This window comes from Carcharhinus amblyrhynchos, chromosome 8 (assembly GCF_965287045.1).
Source record: "Carcharhinus amblyrhynchos chromosome 8, sCarAmb.v2.hapA, whole genome shotgun sequence".
In the NCBI taxonomy this organism is placed as follows: Eukaryota; Metazoa; Chordata; class Chondrichthyes; order Carcharhiniformes; family Carcharhinidae; genus Carcharhinus; species Carcharhinus amblyrhynchos.
This window is the reverse complement of record NC_137331.1, coordinates 6598093-6620044: the sequence shown is the minus strand read 5'-3', so window position 1 is coordinate 6620044 and position 21952 is coordinate 6598093. Positions and strand designations below refer to the sequence as shown.

General features: G+C 41.1%; 1 protein-coding gene across 2 annotated transcripts in view; it reads left to right on the top strand.

The window, feature by feature from the left end:
* enpp2 (ectonucleotide pyrophosphatase/phosphodiesterase 2) overlaps positions 1–21952 on the top strand; it is a 108048-nt gene that overhangs the window by 6403 nt on the left and 79693 nt on the right. Inside the window, exons 1-6 of one of the 2 annotated variants that reach the window (XM_080193587.1) lie at positions 10579–10685; positions 10925–11021; positions 14271–14426; positions 14743–14781; positions 18854–18979; positions 21031–21091. In XM_080193587.1, the coding sequence (XP_080049713.1) occupies positions 10653–10685; positions 10925–11021; positions 14271–14426; positions 14743–14781; positions 18854–18979; positions 21031–21091 (512 nt within the window). In that variant the 5' untranslated portion in view covers positions 10579–10652. Of the gene's footprint in view, positions 1–10578; positions 10686–10924; positions 11022–14270; positions 14427–14742; positions 14782–18853; positions 18980–21030; positions 21092–21952 lie in introns of those variants that run through there. The other variant, XM_080193588.1, reaches the window with a different exon arrangement.

Here is a 21952-nt window from a genome sequence, read left to right as displayed (position 1 = left end):
CTGTCCTACAATAGAAAATGTAGCATCTCATGTGCAAATCCCACAATAATTAGATTAGATAATCTGCTTTAATGATGTGTGGTGAGGGATAAATAATGGCCAGAACATTGATGGTTGACCTTCCTCCAATAGTGTCATGGAATCCTTTACATGTTGGGAAATGGTAGTGTAGTGGTAATGTCACTGGACTAGTAATCCAGCCGAATGCTTTGTAGACGCAGGTTCAAATCCCAGAGCAGCTTTAAATTCAAATCTGAAATGAATCTGGAATAGCCCACCTGGTTCACCAATGTCCTGAAGGGAAGAAAATCCACACTCCTTACCTGCTTTGGATTATGATAGAGGTTTATATGCCTGAAAGAGGTTTATAAAATGATGAGAGGAATAGATAGGGCGGATTCTTGGAGGCTATTTCCCAGGGCTGAAATGGTCGCTATGAGAGGACACAGGTTTAAGGTGCTGGGGAGCAAGTACAGAGGGGATGGCAGGGGCAAGTTTTTCACTGAGAGGGTGGTGAGTGAGTGGAATCGGCTGCCGTCGGTGGTGGTAGAGGCGAACTCACTGGGGGCTTTTAAAAGACTTCTGGATGAGTATATGGGATTTAATGGGATTGGGAGTTACAGGTAGTTCAATGGCTTGGTAGGTATGGATGTGATCGGTGCAACTTGTGGGCCGAAGGGCCTGTTTGTGCTGTAGTGTTCTATGTTCTATGTTACACACTCTTACCTGCTTTGGACGCCAGACCCATATCAATGTGGTTGACTCTTCGTCTCCTCTGCAAGTCATTCAGTTTAAAAGCAATTAGGGATGGACAACAAATGTTGGCCTTCTCAGCGACACCCTCGTTCCTTGAATGAAAAAAAGCAGCCAACTGGGAGGGGGACCTTGGTTTTGCATCTCTCCTGAAAAACATTTCCCTGTGTCCTCTGATAGTATCACTACATCAGCACTGTATTAAAATGTCAGCCTGAGTTTCCTGCTCAAAGCTCTGACATGGTACTCGAACGTAGTAAGAAGTCTCACAACACCAGGTTAAAGTCCAACAGGTTTATTTGGTAGCAAGCGCTAGTAAACGAAAGCTAGTGGTGTTTGCTACCAAATAAACCTGTTGGACTTTAATTTGGTGTTGTGAGACTTCTTATTGTGTTTACCCCAGTCCAACGCCGGCATCTCCACATCACAGTACTTGAACCCACGATTTCTGACTCAGACACAAGAGCCCAGCTAAAGGCAATGGCCTGATTGAATTTTCAAGCCATCGCCATCCCATTACAGCAGGCAGAGATGCTTTAAATTGACCTCTCAGGGCTGATGGGGGATAAAATGACCTTTAATATTCTCAGATTGCTCTTTTCAGATTGGGTTTGTAGTTTCTCTCTACCTTCACAAACCAAATCATCAAGTTGTTCTGTTCATTTTTCTCACCACATTTCTGAAACAAAATGTTCTTACTGAGAGAAATAAATCTTTGGAACCAGCTTAATGTTTGGTTTACTGCAAGGAAAGTTAGCTTGATTGATCAATAATGATGACTAAAACAAATCCTGGAATCCTGTGCATGTTTATCATATTTCTTAATCAGACAAATTATATGTGAAGTCATCATAATTTTTAAAGCTTTCTTCAAAGTGTTTTCAGAATTCTGAAAGGTTCCAGGATTACTCAATTAGCGATCACTTCAATGAAACACTTATTAAGCTTTAACTAATTCTGGGCATTAATTCCATAAATGAAAGACTTTAGCTCAGCACCAATTAAAAAGATTAACACGCCAGACCCTGCATGACTTAGAATCATAGAATCATAAATTGGTTCCAGCACAGAAGGAGACCATTCAGTCTGTCATCTCTTTGCTGGTTCTCAACAAGAGCAACTCAGCTTAGTGCCAGCCTCTGATCTTTCTCCATAGCCCACTATATTCTTTTCTGTTTAGATAATCACCCAACTGTCTGTTGAAAGCCATGATTGAAACTTCCTCCAGCACTCTTCCAGGCAGTGCATTCCAGATCCTAACCACATGCTACGTAAAAAAAAGATTTTCCTCATGTCACCTCTAGTTGTTTTGCCTTAAATTACCTTAAATCAGCATTCTGTGGTTTTCAATGTTTCCACTAATGAGAATAGCTTCTCTCTGTCTATTCTAGTGAGACCCCACATGGCTTTGAACATCTCCATCAAGTCTCTCACAGCTTCTCTTCAAGATCAGCTTCTCTGAGCTATCCACTTAGTTGAGGTCCCTTATCCATAGAACTATTCTTGTACTTATTTCCTGGGCTCCCTCTAAAGTGTTTACATTCTTCCTAGGTTGTGGTGTCCAGATTTGGACTCAATAGTTGAGGCTGACCCAGTCTTCTGTAACCATTCATCATTACCTCCTTGCTTTTCTATTCTGTGCCTCTGTTTTTTCAGCCTTGGATCTTTAGTGCCTTTTGAGCTACTTTCTCAACATCTCTTGCCACTTTCAATGTACACATGCACTTCCAAGCTTCCCTGTTCCTGCACCTTTAGAATTCTACCTTTATTCAATATTGCCTCCTCTTGTTCTTCCTACCAGACTCTTTTACTTCACACTTCTCTGTCTTAAGTTCATCCGTCAAGTGGCTGCACATTCCACAAGCTTTCTCTGTCCACTTGGAAGTCCATCAATAACCTCCTCATAGTTCACACTACTTCCAAATTTTGTCTCATCTGCAAATTTTGAAAATTTCCCTGTGCACCCAAGTCTGGGTCATAAATACATATGGATAAAAGTGTCCCTATAAATCACTCCAGGGAAGCTGGTAAAACCTTCCTCCAGTCCAAAGAACAACGGTTCACTATTATCTATTGTTTCTTGTCACTCTGCCAACTTCATTTTCATGCTGCCCCTGTTCCTTTTATTCCATGAGTTTCAACTTTACCGGCAAGCCTAATGTGTGACCCTCCTTATCAAATGCCTTTTGGAAATCTATGTATACTGCATCAACCATGTTGCCCACTTCAACCCTCTTTATCATCTCATCAAATAACTCAACCAAACTGATTAAATATCATTTCTTTTATCAAATCTATGTTGGCTTTTCCTACTTAGTACACATTCATTCAAGTGTCTGTTAATTCTATTGTGAAACATAATTCTCTAAAAGTTAAACTTATTGGTTTATAGTTGCTGGATTTCTCCTTACATCCATTTCTGATCAAGGTTGTTACATTTGCAATTCTCCAATTCTCTGGCACCAACCTTCATCTAAGAAGGATTGAATGATTATGGCCAGTATCTTTTTCAATTTCCACGCTTACTTCTCCTAGCATCCTTGGATGCAACCCACCTACTCCTGCTGACTTGGGCTCCACACCTCTTATTTCCTTTTATGGTTTATGTGCATATAGTCAATTTTTGGATTCTCCTTTATGCTAGCTGCCAGTCTCTTCTTATACTCTCTCTTTGCCTCTCTTACTCTCTTTTGCACTTTTCCTCTGAACTTTCTAAATTCAGCCTGGTTCTCATTCGCATTGTCAACCTAATATTTGCCACTTGCACCCTTTTACTTCTTCATCTTACTCTCTATCTCTTTTGTTATCTAGGGAGCTCTGACTTTGGTTGCCCTACCTTTCCCCTCTTGAGAATATATCTCAACTTATACTTGATGATCTCCTCTTTAAAGGTTGTCCAATGTTGTTACAGTTTTGCCTAATCTTTGATTCAGATTTACACGGGTCAGATATGTTCTCACCCAACTGAAATTGACCTTCCTCCTGTTAAGTATTTTTACACCAGATCACTTCTTGCCCTTTTCCATGGCTAACCTAAATCTTATGATATTATGATTACTGTTCCCTAAATGTTCCCTTCCTTACACTTGATCCACTTGACTCACCTCATTCCCCAGAACCAAATCCAGGAATGCCTCTTCCTTGTCAGGCCAGAAACATACTGATCAAGAAAATTATTTTGAACACACTTGAAAAACTCATCCCCCTTGTTCCTTTTACAACATTACTATTATTATCCCACTAATATTACACTAGTCTCCCATTATTAATACAGCATAGGTTTTGCATGCTGCAATTTTCTTGAATTTATTCCTTTATATGTTTGATTTGTGGCCAACTTACTACTTATATATTTTTTCCTTCACCTTCACTTTTACATGTTGGTTACCATAGTACTGAAGGATATAATACAGATAGTCCCAGGTTCAATTCCCCTTCTGTGCTGAGTAATCTCATCTCAGTCTAAGCTGTGATCAGGACACTACAACTGACCTCAACCAGGAAGGGATGAGATCCATTCCAGGGATCTGGATCGTATATTATATTTCGGTAACTCCAGGTAGGAAATTGAACACGGTTTCATGCATCTAACCCAGGCAATCCCTGGTGTTTAAATTTTAAAAAATGCATTAATGCATTAAATTCTTTTGCCCCTTATTTTAACAGCATCATTTAAAATTAATGCAGCAATGGCCCTGTTAAAACAATGGTTAAAGGAGCTTCATATAAATGTTTATATTACTCCATCAATTCTGGCCTCTTGATCATCCCTGATTTTATTAGCTCTGCCTTCAATTACCAAGGCCCTAAGTTCTAGAATTCCCTCTGTAAACATCTCCACTCTGTTCCTCCTTTTTCCTTTAAGACACTCCAAAGAAAATCTCTCTTTCGAACTTTCGATCATCTGTAGCTCAGTGTTAAATTTTGCATTGTAATACTCCTGCCAGGCACCTTGCAATGTTTTATTACATTGAAGGAACAATATAAATACAATTCATTGTTGTTCTGTTCTTTCAGTTTAATTTTGAGTAATTTTGATTTACATTTTCAATACTATTATCTTTTAGATCTCTAAAATGTCACAAACAGGCTCTAAAGCACAAACTTTTACAGTCTTTTCTCATAAGTCAGACTTTTTAAGACCAGAAAAATCAACCTTTTGACTCCTTTTGGCATTAATTCCAATACTCTCTCCGGGCCTGATGACCAGATTGAAAATAATGCTTAAGTTACATTCTTCCCATGATTTATACTCTACTGTGTTGGCTTTATAGTTCAGAATTCTGTTGACATTGTTGCTTGCTATCTCCATTGGCTGGTCATTTTGAGTCCAGTAAAATTTTCATTGTAATTATTTGTTATTTCAAAACCAACATGGAATATATGTGTCACTCTCATGAGCCCGATATATTCTGCTTTCTGTTTTCCTGCATTAAGTTTTCGCTGTGGTTCTGCCTATTTCGATATTTTGATCTGCACATTTAATCATTTCTAAGTTGCACCCTTTCAATGTCATAGAGTCAAAGAGGTTTACAGCATGGACACAGTCCCTTCAGCCCAATTTGTCCATGCCTTTTTTAGCTACTAAGCTAGTCCCAATTGCCCGCATTTGACCCATATCCCTCGATAGCCATCTTATTCATGTAACTGTCTAAATGCTTTTTAAAAGATTAAATTTTATCCTGTCTGTCTCCACTCAATGGTTTGATATTGATGTATGTTCATATACATTCTCAGATGGAATATGCGTAAAAATTGTGAAAAGCCTTTCCTGAAAGAACTGTATGAGTGTGAGAGTGTGTGTAAGAGTGTGAATGTGATGTGTCATAGAGATATACAGCATGGAAGCAGGCTCTTCAGCCCAACTTGTCCGTGCCATCCAGTTTTTACCACTAAGTTAGTCCCAACTGCCCACACTTGGCCCATATCCCTCTATACCCATCTTACCCACGTAACTGTCTAAATGCTTTCTAAAAGACAAAATTGTACCTGCCTCTACTGCTGCCTCTGGCAGCTCGTTCCAGACGCTCACCATCCCCTGTGTGAAAATATTGCCCCTCTGGACACTTTTGTATCTCTCCCCTCTCACCTTAAACCTCTGCCCTCTAGTTTTAGACTCTCGTACTTTTGGGAAAAGATATTGACTATCTAGCTGATCTATGCCCCTCATTATTTTATCGACCTCTGTAAGATCATCCCTAAGTCTTCTACGCTCCATCCTAGTTTGACGTCTGAACATTTTAACAATTTTCATTGAGTTGCATAATCCAAGTCATTGATGTAAATCAGAAGCTCTGCTGATTCTGACATTGATCCCCGCGGCATCCTTTTCAGTATGTCTCCAAATCCAACATATCTCCTCCATCAAATGCTCATTGCTTTCTGTTCTTAAACCAATTTCTTGTTCACTTACAATATTTATGCCAAATCCCCCCAAGTTTGTAATAGTTCTTTGAGTGAAACAATATCAAGTGCCCTTTGCAGATCTATTGTGGGGATCTCCATGTACACATTTGATGGCACATTCTCAAAACATTCATGCAAATTGACCATCCTTCTTTTCTGAATCCATAACTGCTGTTTTGTTAGATGATTGTAGAGGCAATCCTCAGATTGAACTGCTGATAATCAATTCCATTACTTAACATGGGAATTAAGATTAAAGAGCCTGTGCTTCCTTCACCATCCTCTTTGAAAATAGGAACCATGTTAGTGCATTTTCAATCTATTTGTACACCCCGGTTACAAATGACTCTCTCATAACGATCATCATTATCTCACAAATCTCTTTAATCTCTGAAAAAGTTGCCCACTATCCCTGGGGTATTATGGCTTTGAATCCTTTAAATCTGTCAAGAACTCTCAGCAAATGTATTTATAAATGCTGTTCTGTTACTTATGGTTGGGGAGAGTGCGTTGCTCATGTCTTTAATTTTTAATACTTGAAGCAAATAATTCAAAATATTAACTATCTCGTACTCATTCCTTATTTCAAGCCTGCTTTCATCTTTTATAATTCTCACCTCTCCTCCGACCATCCTATTACTGCTGAAATATTGCCCTTGCACTTTGCCTCAGCAGATAGGTCTTTTCGAGGATATTCTTTGCTTCCTTGACTCCTTTAATGTGGTTTTGAATGTTCCTGCATTCATTCTATTCAACCCATTCTTGTTCCTCCGTGCAGAAGTTGTGCAGGGTGTTTCCTTCAATATATCCCTTTTGACTAATGTATTAATTCATTTAGTGTATACTTGTTTAGTCAGTATTGATTTTAGATACATGCACTGCGTTAAAACTTCATGGAATCTCTACAATGCAGAAGAAGACCATTCAGTCTGCACTGATTCTCTGTCAGAGTATCATAGAATCATAGAACCCTACAGTGCAGAAAGAGGCCCTTCGGCCCATCGAGTCTGCACTGAACACAATCCCAACCAGGCCCCACCCCGGTATCCCTACATATTATACCCACTAATCCCTCTAACCTACACATCCCTGGACACTAAGGGGCAATTTCTTAGCATGGCCAATCAGCCTAACCCTCACATCTTTGGACTGTGGGAGGAAACCGGAGTACCCGGAGGAAACCCACGCAGACATGAGGAGAATGCGCAAACTCCATACAGAGCTGGGAATCGAAACCAGGTCCCTGAAGCTGTGAAGCAGCAATGCTAACCACTGTGCCACCGTGCCACCCATATCTTACCCATCTACCTGTAGCCCCCATATATTTACTCCGCTAATCCCCCAAACCTACAGACCTTTGGATACTAAGGGGCAATTTAGCAGGGGAGTGTTTCAGATCCAACTTTTAGACCCATTCTCTGGTGCTCCCATACACACTCTGCCTGCAAAAATATCAGTGAGTCTGAATTGCACTGCACAAGGCTGTGGGCATGGCTTAAATCACCCGAAATCCTGCCATTCTGATTGGCACCTCCAACTGCACATGTGCAGAAAAGAAAAGATAGAATAACGCTCCACTTCCACATCCCTCCCAGGCCAGATAATGCCTCCTCCTGGCACCCCCCCAACATTACTGACTCCATTATCCCCCACCCCCTCCACCACCCAGACCGATCATGTCCCCCCTCCCCCCCATCGATCTCAAGCATGATCCATCCTAACCCCCCCCCCCCGCACTGATCTCAGGCAGAGTGGCAATGGACCCCCCCCCTTCCTCCCCACTGATCTCAGGTAGAGTGGCACACGACTCCCCTTCCCTCCCACTGATCTCAGGCAGAATGACAGCGGACCCATCTCCTCCCCCACTCCTCAACTGATCTCAAGCAGAGAGCCGTCAGATGCTATGCACTTAGCCCCTCACTAACCCTCACAGTTGGAGCGCCTGAATCGGATCTATATGAAGCATGTCTGTTTTGCACCAAATCTGGATGGGCGAATGTGGTGGTAAAGAGGGGAGTGCCGGTAAGGTTGGGTGTGCACCCCATGAAGTTAATTTAAAAGCATGTCCATTGCGCCCGTTTTGGGCACGGTTCCGAACGTGGCCATTTTCAGGCCTTGGTAAAGGGGGAACTGGCAGCGGAGGTGGGCGTGGATCGTGCTATCCTCCTCCCGCCCGACTTTAACAAGTTTTCATAGCTGAAAACGGGTTCAACGTGATGGTAAAATCAGGCCCCTGGTGTTCGGGAGGAGCTGAGTTTCATAGACCTGTGCCACGTCGGAAATTTTCAAGCATTGAGACTGCTGCCTTCACCTTTCTTTACTAGTTTTGTGATTTCTCTCCATCTTCTTTATTGAATCTTACAACATAGAATGAGACCATTCAACCCATGTACTGTCTACTTGAAAAATCCATCCGATTGTGTACAAACATGCTCTTTTCCCATAGCTCTGTGATGTTTTTCCTCTATCCTATGTATTTTTCCCCCTTTGAAAATGTTGGAAACACTCCATAACTAAGGCAACATCTATAGAAAGGAAATATGCTATTGTCCTTGCACAGCACTTCAAGAGTACATTAGGTAAAGGACTGAGATGCCAGTATTTGTCCTTTCTTTGTAGATTCTGCTGAGTGCATCCGGTACTTTCTGCTTCTGCTCAGATTTCTGCAATATTTGCTTCCATATGCCTGGCTGTACATTTTGAAATATAAGCACATTTATGTTGGAATTAGGTAAGAATACTGGTAATGGTGGTGTTTCACCATCTATTACCACCCGATGAAGGAGCAGCACTCCCAAAGCTCGTGATTCCAAATTAACCTGTTGGACTTTAACCTGGTGTTGTGAGACTTCTTACCCCAGTCCAACGCCGGCATCTCCACATCATTATTATCAGGATTGGTAGAATTGTTAGTTACTGGGATTGTTACAGCTCTTCAGAATTAACAGCCATTGATGTAAAGATGATGATTGCGATTTTGTTGGGCTAACTCTACTTGTGTCATGGATTGCACCAAACCCCCCCCCCCCCCCCAGAATGCACATTTTAACTGAAGGCCTCTCTTCAGTGGGGGTAGCGTGCAGACACAGTGCCCTAGTGCTATCTCTGTCAGTCCTGGACACAACTGATTCAAACTCTGTGGAGCCCACCCATAGCAGCAGAAATTCACCTTGATCCATTCTGCGAGCTACATTATAAAATGAACAGCAGAAGTGAGCTTTTCTTGATATATAATGTATTTTTTTTTTCCTGCTTTTGAACTTCCACAGCTTTTGTCACTGCTTGTTTTTAGCTTTACTCTGTGCTGCCTTTCCTGTACAACCATCAACGGGTACCAGTGCGTGTTCTTGTCTTTCAACCATGTTCAATCCCACTGCCTGCTCAGTACAGCCTGTGACAAACCTCTTGAGAAAAGACTTCGCCCTCCTTTGTCCTTTCATTGAGAGTCACTCTGGCGTTCTTCCCCAAGTATAAACTTGCTCGTCACAAAACTGGAGAGAGGAGTGAAGTGAAGCTTTTACGCATAACTTTGTAGCTTTAAGGATGTTCTTATCACTCAGGTAACCAGGAAAGGTCGTGACTTGTTTCGACAGAGGGCGTTAGAAAAGGAAGCAAGCTTTCCCTTACAACGGCGCTGGGCTGAAGTGGATTTACAGTTTTAAGTTGATGTTTACTGACCAGCCTTGGGGATTTTTTTTTCTCTCCCTCTCTGTTTATTGACGGACGCTCTCAGCCCTAACGATTGCGACAGCCTCTATTTTTTCATCTTTACAATCTGTGAGCACGGCAGGCAGGGAGGGAGGGACAGAGAGAGAGGGGTGGGTGGGGTGGGGTGGGGGCGGGGGGCCGTGGGGGGGGGGGGGGTGCTGGGAATGGAGAAATCTGCCAGACAGGAAGCTGGTACAAACGCACTCCTATTAAACAAACGCTGTTTTAAAGAGAGGTTTGCTAACGGGGACAGCTGTACATCACACAGCTCGCCTTGCCTGTGCCCCAGACAAAGACTCCACTATCTGGTGCTGAAACAAGATGTCTTTGAAAATCAACAACAGTCAGGACGTGTAGCTGCCTCCACAGCTCAGATCCTCTCCAGCTCAAAAATACACAAAAGACAGGAGGGGGGGTGGGGGGGTGCTCTGGTGGGGGGGAGGGAGGGAAATCCACGTGCTGCTTTTTTTGACAGAGGGAGAGAAAAAAAGTGTAAAGTTTTCTTGTTTTTGTTAGCAAGGAGTAATCTTTTTTTTAAACCTCCCCCCCCCCCCCCCCCCACCATCGATTGTGAAACATGGAGCCAGTGAGAGAGGGGGATTGAGATTGACAACCTGAACAGGTGGGATTTCAGTTTTGGGAGGGGGGGTGGTGGTGGTGGTGGTGGTGGGGGACGTTGTGTGAGGGGGTTGGGGTGAGGTGGTGGTGGTGGTGAGGGGTGTTAGTGAAGCCAGTTGCGAGGAAGGAGTCTTCTTCACTTGGACTGAAACACCGCGTTCACAACCATGCTGAGGATCTGTGACCTGAAGTTGTCCCAGGTATGTGTGCCCTGTGGTGTTATAGCGGGCCTTTTAAAGAAAAAAAAATTAGACTCCCCAGCAGAACCGGCATTTGTTCTCCAGTCGATATCTGCCCGGGATTTGGAATTGTGTTTCTGGGAATAGCACCCTGTGTGCTGCCGCTTAACAGTCAAATATACAGTGAAATATACAGAAGTGTCCCAGCCCTGCTCAGGGTGCTAATCATTACTCTTTTTGATCTAATTCTTTGTTTGCAGGTCATTTCACTATTGACATTCATAGTCGGGGTAAATGTTTGCCAAGGAATTAGCTTGCGCCGCTTGCAAAGATCAGGAGACACAAGCAACCGTGAAGGTACTCCATTAATTATATTTTGCATTGTCTTTATCTATAGTCGGCGTTACAAGGTTTGTTAGAGGGATATTAGATTGGATAGAGTTTGGGCTGTGCTGTCATGTATTTCATGCCCAGTGTAAGCAGTTCCTGTGTTGCAAATCGTCCACTTCCAAAGTGAGTTGACACAATTACCTCTGAACCACGCAGTTGAAGAAAAAAAACAACATTCCTGGGTCTCTGTTTCAGTACCTTTCAGCATTTTCCTGACCATCGCAAGCAACTCCAGCCGCAGTTTGATATCAAACGGTGCGGAGACACAGAGGGTAGCTTTTGAAACATGTTAGCACACCAAGGTCCATGTTAGCAGTGCGTGCCCCAGAAGTTAAACACAGGATAACCTTAGTGAAAAATATTACCAAGTTTGCACCTCTAACCACAGTAAATTTAATCATGTTATAGAACCTGGGAAGTTTCAGTCGATGCAGTGGGACTGTGTGTTCATTTAATTTGTGAAAAAAAACTCAAATCACGAGAAAAGTGTAAACTGAGAGTAATTTACAATGACACCAAACTGGGTTTAGTTTCATTGCTGTTACCTTTAATTTTAAGGTGTCTATATATTGTTTCAGAATGGAGTGTTGTGGGGGTTGACACTGATCACTCTGCTTATTTCCAAAGAAGCCGTTTCTCATTGCGGTGACTGGACATTCAATGATCTTTCTCAACCTTATTCCTGAATGCTCGAACGAAGGACAACCAAACAGTGACATGAATTTGAATAGGAACTATTGCAGCAGAAGGAATTAGAACCATATCTTCCAACACCAACCGTAACACTGAGGGAAATGACAAGAGTGTGTTAATGTCCCTAGCAGGAGATCATCGTTTAGAAGTGTTAAACAGATTTTTAAAAATTAGAAGTCTAGACAAACTTTTAAAAATTAGAAGTGTAGGCAAACTTTTAAAAATTAGAAGTGTAGGCAAACTTTTAAAAATTAGAAGTGTAGACAGATTTTTTTAAAAATGTAGGTGTAATTTTGGTAATATTTATATATTGAAAACATGGATGTGTCAATTTCCTCAACTGGCTCCTGCACTTGGAGTTTGTGTGTGTGAACTGTTGTTCTTCTTTATATGGTAATAAATTCAAGTTAAGAACAAACTATTTTGTTTGTCACCAACTACAAAAATTCTTAGTTTACACACATCCTGGTGATCGAATATATCATCTCTCCTTGCGTCATACACGCTTGATGTAGTCGACTACTCTCTGTATACTTCAGCTTTTCAAATGCTGGACACTGCACTGCGTTTAATCTACAGATTACTCATCCCCAAACTTCAGTGATACTTTAGTGAACTTTTTGCCATTATGCATAACATTTGGACAGATCAACAATAATGTAAATATAAATCTTGATAAAAGTAATTTTGTATAAAAATGTGCATGCCCCTTTGATGAATAAGTGATATGTTTTCAAATAAAAAAGTATATTTTGAAAAATGTTTTGAATATGAAAATTGATGAATTAATCACCAAACGGTTATAATCAGTGAAACACATGCTAATAGAGTTCAGGTTCATCAAAAATAATTTTAGAAATCTGTAGTTTGGAAAGGAAACTGATTTGATTTCCATTTTTCACTTAATTATCAGTTGAAAAAAAATCGATAAGCATCTGGAATTAAATTCCTTTCGCATGAAAAATGGCCAACATTGTATATCGACATTTATTGAACCAATTACATTGATGTTTTGACATTTGCTCATTTTAAAATCGAAAACAAATTAAGTACACTACTGGGGAAATAGTTCTGAGAAATAATGTAAAAAGTTCTGAATCCATTCGGAAATGATAACCATCAAACTGTTAAAATAGGGTAACGTATACAGTTTTTGTGGTGTTACTGGTAATCAGACCATTTCTCAATCAGCTTTCAGGGATTGCATCACTGTTGTTAATCATTCATCATACACCAGTTACATGGAACTTCCCAGCCAGGGATGAATGTCATCATGTCCATTACTGGATAAAAGAGAAATGAACTATAATGGTCCCAATAATTTAGTAGCGTAGCTTCAAAAATGCAATTGTGTGATAATATTAATATTAATTATTCACATGTTAAACACAGCCCAACATCCACTTTGTAGATGTCATTTTGTCCGAGGCCCTCGGAGAGAGAATTCCTACATAATCACTGTTTTCATTTACTCACTATTTTCATCTATTTCAGTAATGCCACAAATGTACTTTATATTGATTGTTATTCAGCTGAAACTAACTACTGAAATGTATTATTTTTATATATTACTGCTTTATCACAAATACAGTGAGGATACATTTCTTAGTACCTGACATTAAAAATAAATTTAAAATTGTATGATAGCTGTCTATTACAGTGATTCTGTCACTCAGAGGATACAAGAACGATGCAGGAGGCACCAACTTGTTCACAGATATTGTGCTGTGTATCTCTGTATGAATGCTTCAAGCTGCCTCCAAGATTAGATTTTCTTATTGTTTTTAAAAAAAGTTGTTCTCCTTTGCTAACAGGATAGATTAAAGTTTTCCTAAATGGACCATCTGTTCTGTCTCTTCATTCTGTGTTGATAAGCTATACTTCTTTCCAAGAGTCCAAATTGGAAGCAATATTGCCGGTTTCCTTCAAGTATTTGTTTTTGTGGACAGGGAGTACATGACCCTGATGGAGTTTGTTATCGTCCCAAAGGGGATGGATCTTTAAAGAAGAGTTTTTTTTGCTCCTCTTTCAACATCTTAAGCACATCTGAGGCAGAACAGCCTTTTGAATGAACCCAGAACATATGTTATTGATATCTGCTCTGGCCAAAATCTTCTCTTGTTTGGATAATTTTGTTATAATCAAAACCACTTTGAGCCTTACGTTATGGCTAGTTTAGTTTCCTAACATCTGTGAGATCAGTTAATGCCTCATCCCAAGTTCTATGGTGACTACCTTCTGCCTGCAGCTGCAACTTAATTTTAGCTACCATCGCCCAGTGTCTGTTGTAGAGGATGTGTAATGTAATTGAATAATACACCACTTAGAATTTTAATCTTTCTTGTTGGTGAAGAATTCAACATTACAGCAAAGAGGAACATACTTAATTAGAATTCAGAACTCATTTTGTTGATATGTATATATATGTAGAACATTTTCTTTGTTAGAGAGTTAAATACTCAGTGATGTTCTGGCTGACTACAGAGTGCTCCCTAACTGATATTTATTTCTTGCTTTACACAGTTCTTTCAGATTCAGCCCGAGGTCCTACTCCTGGGTCATGCAGGGGCAGATGTTTTGAACTTCAAGAGGCGACCCCACCCAACTGTCGCTGTGACAATTTGTGCAAAAGTTATAACGTCTGCTGTTTAGATTTTGATCAACATTGTTTGAAGACAGGTATTAAACGGAAGAACATGCTTTTCACAGTATGTTCGAAACCTTTTGTTTCCATTTATTTTTCCTTTATGCCATGCACCATCTGTGATTGAGACAATGCTCTGGGGTCCGTCATGGCTTTTAGTTTAGCCCCTCCACTCCATGTGTGGTGATGTGGTTTGACCAACTCCACATTTTTCCACTTCGGCCCAAGAAAACCAAAATACTTGAACACAGGTTTAGAAGATCAATCTGACTTTGACTCAAGATATCCAAAGGAGAACTTAGAGACCTATTAATCTTCCATTTCTGTATGTCTGTTGTCTTTCTTCTTTAGGTCACTTACATCACAATCTTCAAGCAAGAGGTCTGGCAAGTAAGTGAGTTTGATTGAAACTATTTAACCATTGTATAGTGCCGCTGTACTGTGATGTATTACACTGTAAACCCATTTCTGAGTAAAGTCAGCATCGTATGCATCTTGGGATATTAGCAGGCTATTTAGCCTGGCCTATCCACCTCTCGTACACATCTTCGGACACTAAGGAGCAATTTAGCATGGCCAATCCATCTAACCTACACATCTTTTTACACTCAGGGGCAATTTAGCATGGCCAATTCATCTAAACTACACTTCTTGGGACACTGAGGGGCAGTTTAGCATGGCCAATCCACTTCCCGTACTCATCTTCAGACACAAAGGGGCAATTTGACATTGCCAATCCACCTCTCATACACATCTTGGGACTCTAAAGGGCAATTTACCATGACCAATTCAGTTCTCGTACACATCTTGGGACACTAAGGGGCAATTTGGCCAATCCACCTCTCGGACACATCTTAAGACACTGAGGGGCAATTTTCCTTAGCCAATCCACCTTTCGTACACATCTTGGGGCACATTTATAAGTGGATAATAAATGGCTCAGTTGAAGGGGCTAACATTTTTAGCAGCAGCATTGTGGTCTTCCAATTAGGTCATAGTTAATGAGATGCAGGTCTGACCATGCCTAGTTTACACTTGCCTGCCCTCTTCAGGTGAGTTTAACAAGTTCTCGTGTGAAACTGCAGCAGACCATAGTAATCAGCTTCTCATTCAGGACAAGTCCAGCTCTGCACAACCGACTGATACCTTTAGTCACTCAGCTGATGATAATTCTGCAAAGGTTTCTGCATCAGATTGCAATGCCCCTGTGGCTGATGGAACATTGATGACTTGATTTGATTTATTATTGTCACATGTATTGGTATATAGTGAAAATTATTGTTTCTTGCTCGCGATACAGACAAAGTGTACCGTACATAGAGAAGGAAGTGATGGGCATGTTTGCTTGATTCCCTCTTTAAATGAAATGGTTGTGGGTTTCCAATAGATGGTCACTGACTTGACTTCCAATGAGCAGATTAGAAGCCCGTAGGTCTTTATTACTGGAGCTTGTTTTTCAAGCTGGGTGAGCATTGCTGGTTCCTGTTGTGCCATTGATGATGGCATGGGAAAATTTACACATTTTATCCACCAGATATTTGTGGTGTGATTGAAAGCAACAACATTTCAGATATTTCTAACAAAATATAACTGTGGTTTGGAACATTTGAGATTGTGATATGGTAGAGTGGTGGAGTATGATATGGTGCTGTGGTACCAATATGGTACGGTGGGATGTTGTACCAATCTGCTTTGGTAGGTTGGTATGATACTGATATGATATGGTGGAATGGTATGGTACCAATGTGGCATGGTAGGATGGTTTTGATTTGATTTATTATTGTTACATGTATTGGGATACAGTGTAAAGTATTATTTCTTGTGCGTTATACAGAACAAGCATACTGTTCATACAGTACATGGGGGAAGGAAAGGAGAGGATGCAGAATGTAGTGTTACAGTAATAGCTAAGGTGTAGAGAAAGATCACCTTGATATATGGTAGGTCCATTCACTGACAGCAGCAGGAAAGAAACTGTTCCTGAGTTGGCTGATATGTGATCTCAGATTTTTGTATCCTTTTCTTGACAGATGAAGGTAGAAGAGAGAAGGTGGAAGGGGTCCTTGATTATACTGCTGCTTTGCCAAGGCAGCAGGAAATGTAGATAGAGTCAGTGGATGGGATGCTGGTTTGTGTGATGGACTGGGTTATGTTCACAATGTTTGTAGCCTCTTGTGGTCTTGATCAGAGCAGGAGACTTACCAAGCTGTGATGCATGTGGAAAGGATACTTTCTATGGTGCATCTGTAAAAATTGGTGAGATTCAGAGTGCACATGCCAAATTTCCTTAGCCTCCTGAGAAAGTGGTTGGCCTTCTTAACAATAACGTCAGCGTGGAGGGACCAGGGTAGGTTGTTGGTGGTCTGAACACCTAGAAACTTGAAGTTCTCGACCATTTCCACTTCATCACCATTGATGTAGACAGGGGCATACAAATGTGCCCCCGTAATACCATTGGTCTGGTACCAATGTGGTTTAATAGGGTGGTGTGGTACCGCTATGGTTTGTTAGTGTGGTATGGTACCAACGTGGTATAGTTGGTGCTAATGTGGCATGGCAGAGTGATAGGTAGTGAGTCCATGTCAGAGGTTCCTCAAACAGGAAACACCTGGGGCCGGATTGTGTGTGAGGAGGCTGGACTCGGGAAGTGGGTTAGTTCCCAGGTTTCTAACCCATCCCGATAGGAAGAAGATAAAGCTTAGTGGAGGTGAGGGGTTAGAACTGGCGGCTTGTTAGTGGCTGGAGATGTGGGTGGGGAGATGGGCCACCAGGGAAGCAGCAATATTCTGACTAGGTCTGACAGCTCCATGTGTGGTTTTTAAAAAGAAAGCACCTGAGTCTTCAATTTGGCCAGGGCAATTGGAGAGCCAGAGCCTCAGAGGGAACTGTCCGTGTATCACAGATTTATTACTATAGAATAGATTTACTTCAAAAATTCCATTTCTTTTCCATCAAATAAAACTTGATTAAAGCTGCCAAGCCGATACATTGACAGGCTGGAGCTCTTTACAGTTTCCAGCACCTTCCCTAGAGTTTTGAGAAGGAAAACTGTAAAACGGCTGCTTAAATGACTTAGATGTGCCCGATTAATGCAGCCAACTTCACTCTCCCTCCTTCACCCCTCTGCCCCCAATGCTCCTCCTGCCCTGGTGAAAATTTGGTGGTGGGGGGGACATCTGCAGTTTAGTCTGTGTGGGATTAACCCATTCCCATTGGGAGCAGGTCACTGAATTACTTTGTCTACAAATATAATGCACTTGATGGGATTGTGGGTTGGAGATGTGTTTTTTATGTTTGATGCATATTTAAATGGTTGATCATTAAAATTGGAAATTTACTGGACTGTTGCCTATTGGTTGATGACTAGCAATATTTTTTAAACATTTGCTTTAATTCCAGCCATAAGGAATAAATCAATTTGTTTAAAAGTCAGTAATAACTGGTTTGTTCATAGCTTTTTAAGCTCATAAGTACTGTACTCAATACATTTGCCTTATTATCCACATATTCTAAGTAATTATTTTTTCTGTCATTTTATAGTTTTAAACATGGTAGATAAGCCACAGAATTCCATGTAATACCGGTTATGTATGTAGGTAAAACTGTTGGTGAATTGTATCAATACCTTTACAAGTTGTCAAATTACCCACAATAAAGTGCTGAATATTTTAGTTGTGCTTTTAACACAGAGGCCATTGGGTGGATTTAAGTGGATGATCCTATAGCATTCCAAAGGGTTTGGAGGTAGATTGAAATCCTTGGAATTGGAAAAGTTAATTGAAAATTTATGAGAAATTGTCTCAGCAGCTTACCCGATTATCTCTCAGGGATCTCTTAGCACGTAGGCACTTTGGCTCATTCTCATCATTCCCTGTAACAGGGAAGATAATGGTCGAACTAAACTTCTTTAAGCGAGGGTCGAATTTTAACTCAGCGATGAAAGGGTTGGCATTCCCAGGGTTTCATTTTCCCCGTTACATTGCCAAAGTGAAAACCCTAGTTGCAGAGTTACGGGGAATAGTGAGAATGAGCCAATATACTTGTGTAGACAGGGGCTCTTGACAGATAATCAGGTACGCTACTGAGACAACTGCAGGTTCATTTTCAAACAACTTTTCCAATTCCAAGGATTTCAATCCATGTACAGTCCCCAGGAATGCTGTGGGATCGTAACTGGGAAGCCACTTGATGGCCACAGAGTTGAACCTCCTGAAAACTAGAATATTCAGTCATTGAGAATTTTCTCTGATGCCAGTGTACTATTAAAATAAAACTTTTTGTAAAGGGGAAATAGAGTAACAATTATCGCTTATGTAGTGTGTTATTGACTCATGAGAAATATCAGTGTGATGAGAAAATGCTGCTAAAAGATAAGGAAAACAATGGTAATTTGAAAAGCCTGGTCTGAATATCTACTGGCTACTCATTTATCTAAGCATGTCGCTACTGCCATGTGTTCTAGGTCGAGCATGGGAGTGCAACAAGGATCGTTGTGGGGAAGCACGGAACGAGGACGTTATTTGCCAGTGTTCTGAAGATTGCACGACGAGGGGAGATTGCTGCACCAACTATCATGCTGCGTGCAAAGGTAATTTCAGACTGTTCTGTACTTCTTAGCGACTCCGAACACAGTGGGAATCTCACTCCATGGGCTGAATAATGTGAGCTGGCGCATGGGCCATGCCCCTGGAAGTGGCTGGTGTTCAGATCTCCGTGCCTGCCACTCGAAGACGCTGAATAAGTGTGAATTGGGCCATTTAGGAGTGCTGGGCGGGTTCTGGGCTTCAGACTGAGACTATTCCTCCCCCATTCGGGGTAGTAGAGTGAGACATCCAGAGCTGGAGCTCGTCGGCTGTGACTCACAACTCCTCGTTTAAAGGACCACTTTGTCCTCTTTAACAACGCGCTGCAGAAGTGGGCTTCTCCGCATGAGGTCTGAGGTTCTTAAATCATGAACTGAAGTCAGAGTATGCCTCCTTCTTCCACGAAGCACTTCCAGCGGCCAAAGAACACTGAACAGCCAAGATTTAAATCTGCCGTCAGACAGCCCATCGATACAGCCTGCCTGATGGAAAAACAGGAAATATAGCTGGCGGAAATCCCACTCTGAAAGTGTTTTATTCCATTCTGCAAATATTATGCCAGTCGATTTCCTTTTGAACGAGTACAACTGGTCTATTACCTTCATGAGGACTCCTGATTTCCAGTTCCTCCCACTATTATCCCAGACCACATTATGATACCGAGGACATTATCCAACATTCTTTGGGCCCAATAACGCATTGGCATGGGTCTATTTGCTCCCATTTTCCGAGCCTATTATTAAGGCCCAGGGAGCACTGACGGGAGAATTGGTTGCTATGGCCAGGGCACACAATTTCTGGTTCTAAAGTTTAGTGGACGGAAAATTTGAGCAATTTGATGAGAACTGAATGTAGGAAAACCTGCTGCACCTTGTGTACCCTCTTGAAGTTGGCAGAAGTGAAGAAGGTTGAAGACTAGGTGGTGTAAACGGACAGCACAAGTGACCAGAGTTTCTGCCAGGTCTGTTTTGTGATTGGCAATTCTCTCATCCCTCAGAAGTAGGCGTTAACACTCGTTTCCTGTTCGTCCCACTCTTGCACCACTGCTAAAAATCTTTAAATCCAGGGCTAGTTTCTATCTGCAGCCTGTCCCCACTGTGGTCTCAGGCTCCCCCACAGAGTCGCTCACTAGATCTAAATGCACCCATATCTTTTGTGAGTTCCCAATACCCACATCACCACAAGATCACCCAGGGAGCTTTCTGACTGATTGAAAGCGCAGAACTCTGAGGCAACAAGGGTTTCTGGTTAATGGGCATCACCCATTAATAGAAATTTTGCTGTGTTTTTATATGACAATCTCACGCATAGAATTTTAACTTGGGTTTTACCCATTTGTCTTCATCCAGTAATTGCACCTGGAATAATTTTTAGGCTTTCAAGTTTCTAGAAAAGTAAGTTGATGCTTTAAGGATTTTTAAATTGTGAAGCTGAAGAATTATTGGGTTGGGGATGGGTTGGTGTACAGTTGTTTGACTTGTGTTCTCTACACATCAGTAAGTCACAAGTTAATGTTTTTGAGAGATTGTGGTATCAGTCGTGAAGTTGTTGACCTCCTTCACATTTTACAGTGCTGGGAGTTACTGTAGTCGGGTTTCTTGAGGATTGCCTAGTGTACTGTAGACTTCTGTTAAATGTTTGAGCTAAGGATATGTTGCATACTTCAAAAAAATCATTGTCACGAAGACATTTTAAGGCTCACCTAACCTTTTATTTAAAGACAAATGTTTTGCAGATTTAGTCAATATTTACTGTCATACTATTAAAAACTTGAAAGATAATTCTACAAATGTACTTTATAACTGTAGAGGGTTTTTTTTCTATTTAGATGTTTTAATGGACAGAAAATTCAAGCGTTTTGGTTAGGACTGAGTGTAAGAACACTTGCTGTGTAATATGCTACCTCTTGAAGATGGCAAAAATGAGTAAGATTGAAGAACACCAAAGCCAATGATTAAGTCTGGAAAAAGATGTCTTAGATTTTGCTTCATATTTTATTGTGTGTTAGTGCTATAGTCAACACCTTTGTCAGTTATATGATAAACTTTGACACTAGGTGGGACCAGTTGGTTGGATGAAGATTGTGAAGATTTGAAGACACCAGATTGCCCTGCGGGGTAAGTACAGTCCAGTATTCATAGGTGAAACTGGGTCCTGCAATAATTAATTTTCTATGGTATTTAATAATGTAGGCTTCAGTAAAAAAGTTACACTTCAGTTATAATAATCTATTTGAATAGGGTCTCTGGTGTATATTACATCTAATTAATTAATTATACCCGATCAGTTATAATTTAGCAATCAGTGTTTTGGTGGAGATTCAGCCACATGCACCTGTTACTTCTATCATGTTCCCCTTTAACATTAAAAATGGTAATGACAGTACATTTGGGGTTACATTCAACAAATGTGTCCCACCACCAGCACTTGACCAATAGTAGGAGGCAATTGCCAATTTTGGTGCAAATCTTATCCAAAATTGGTTCCGTTTTGAAAAGCGATTTTCCCCCCAAAATTTCCACTTTGGCTCATTTTTTTTCTTGCCTTTTGCAAAATCTGTCATGAACCATGCAGTAGGGTTGCGTTTTAAAAGGCAATTTTTAAAAAGTTGCTTTGAGTTAAATTCCTCGACCTGTTTATGAGAAATAACTGAGCACAACTTAATAGAGATAGAGAGATTCTTCTCGCTTAGAAAGGATCGCAGGACGAGAGGACACAGCCTCAAGATAAGGGGGGGGAGGGTGCAGTTTAGATCAGAGTTGAGGAGGAGCTTCTTCACTCAAAGGGTGGTGAATCTCTGGAATTCTCTGCCCGTTGAAATGGTGGAGGCTACCTTGCTAAATATATTTAAGACACGGGTAGATAGGTTTCTGATAGACAAGGGGATTAAGGGTTATGGGGAGAAAGCGGGTAAGTGGAACTGATCCACTTCAGATCAGCCATGATCTTATTGAATGGCGGGGCAGGCTCGAAGGGCT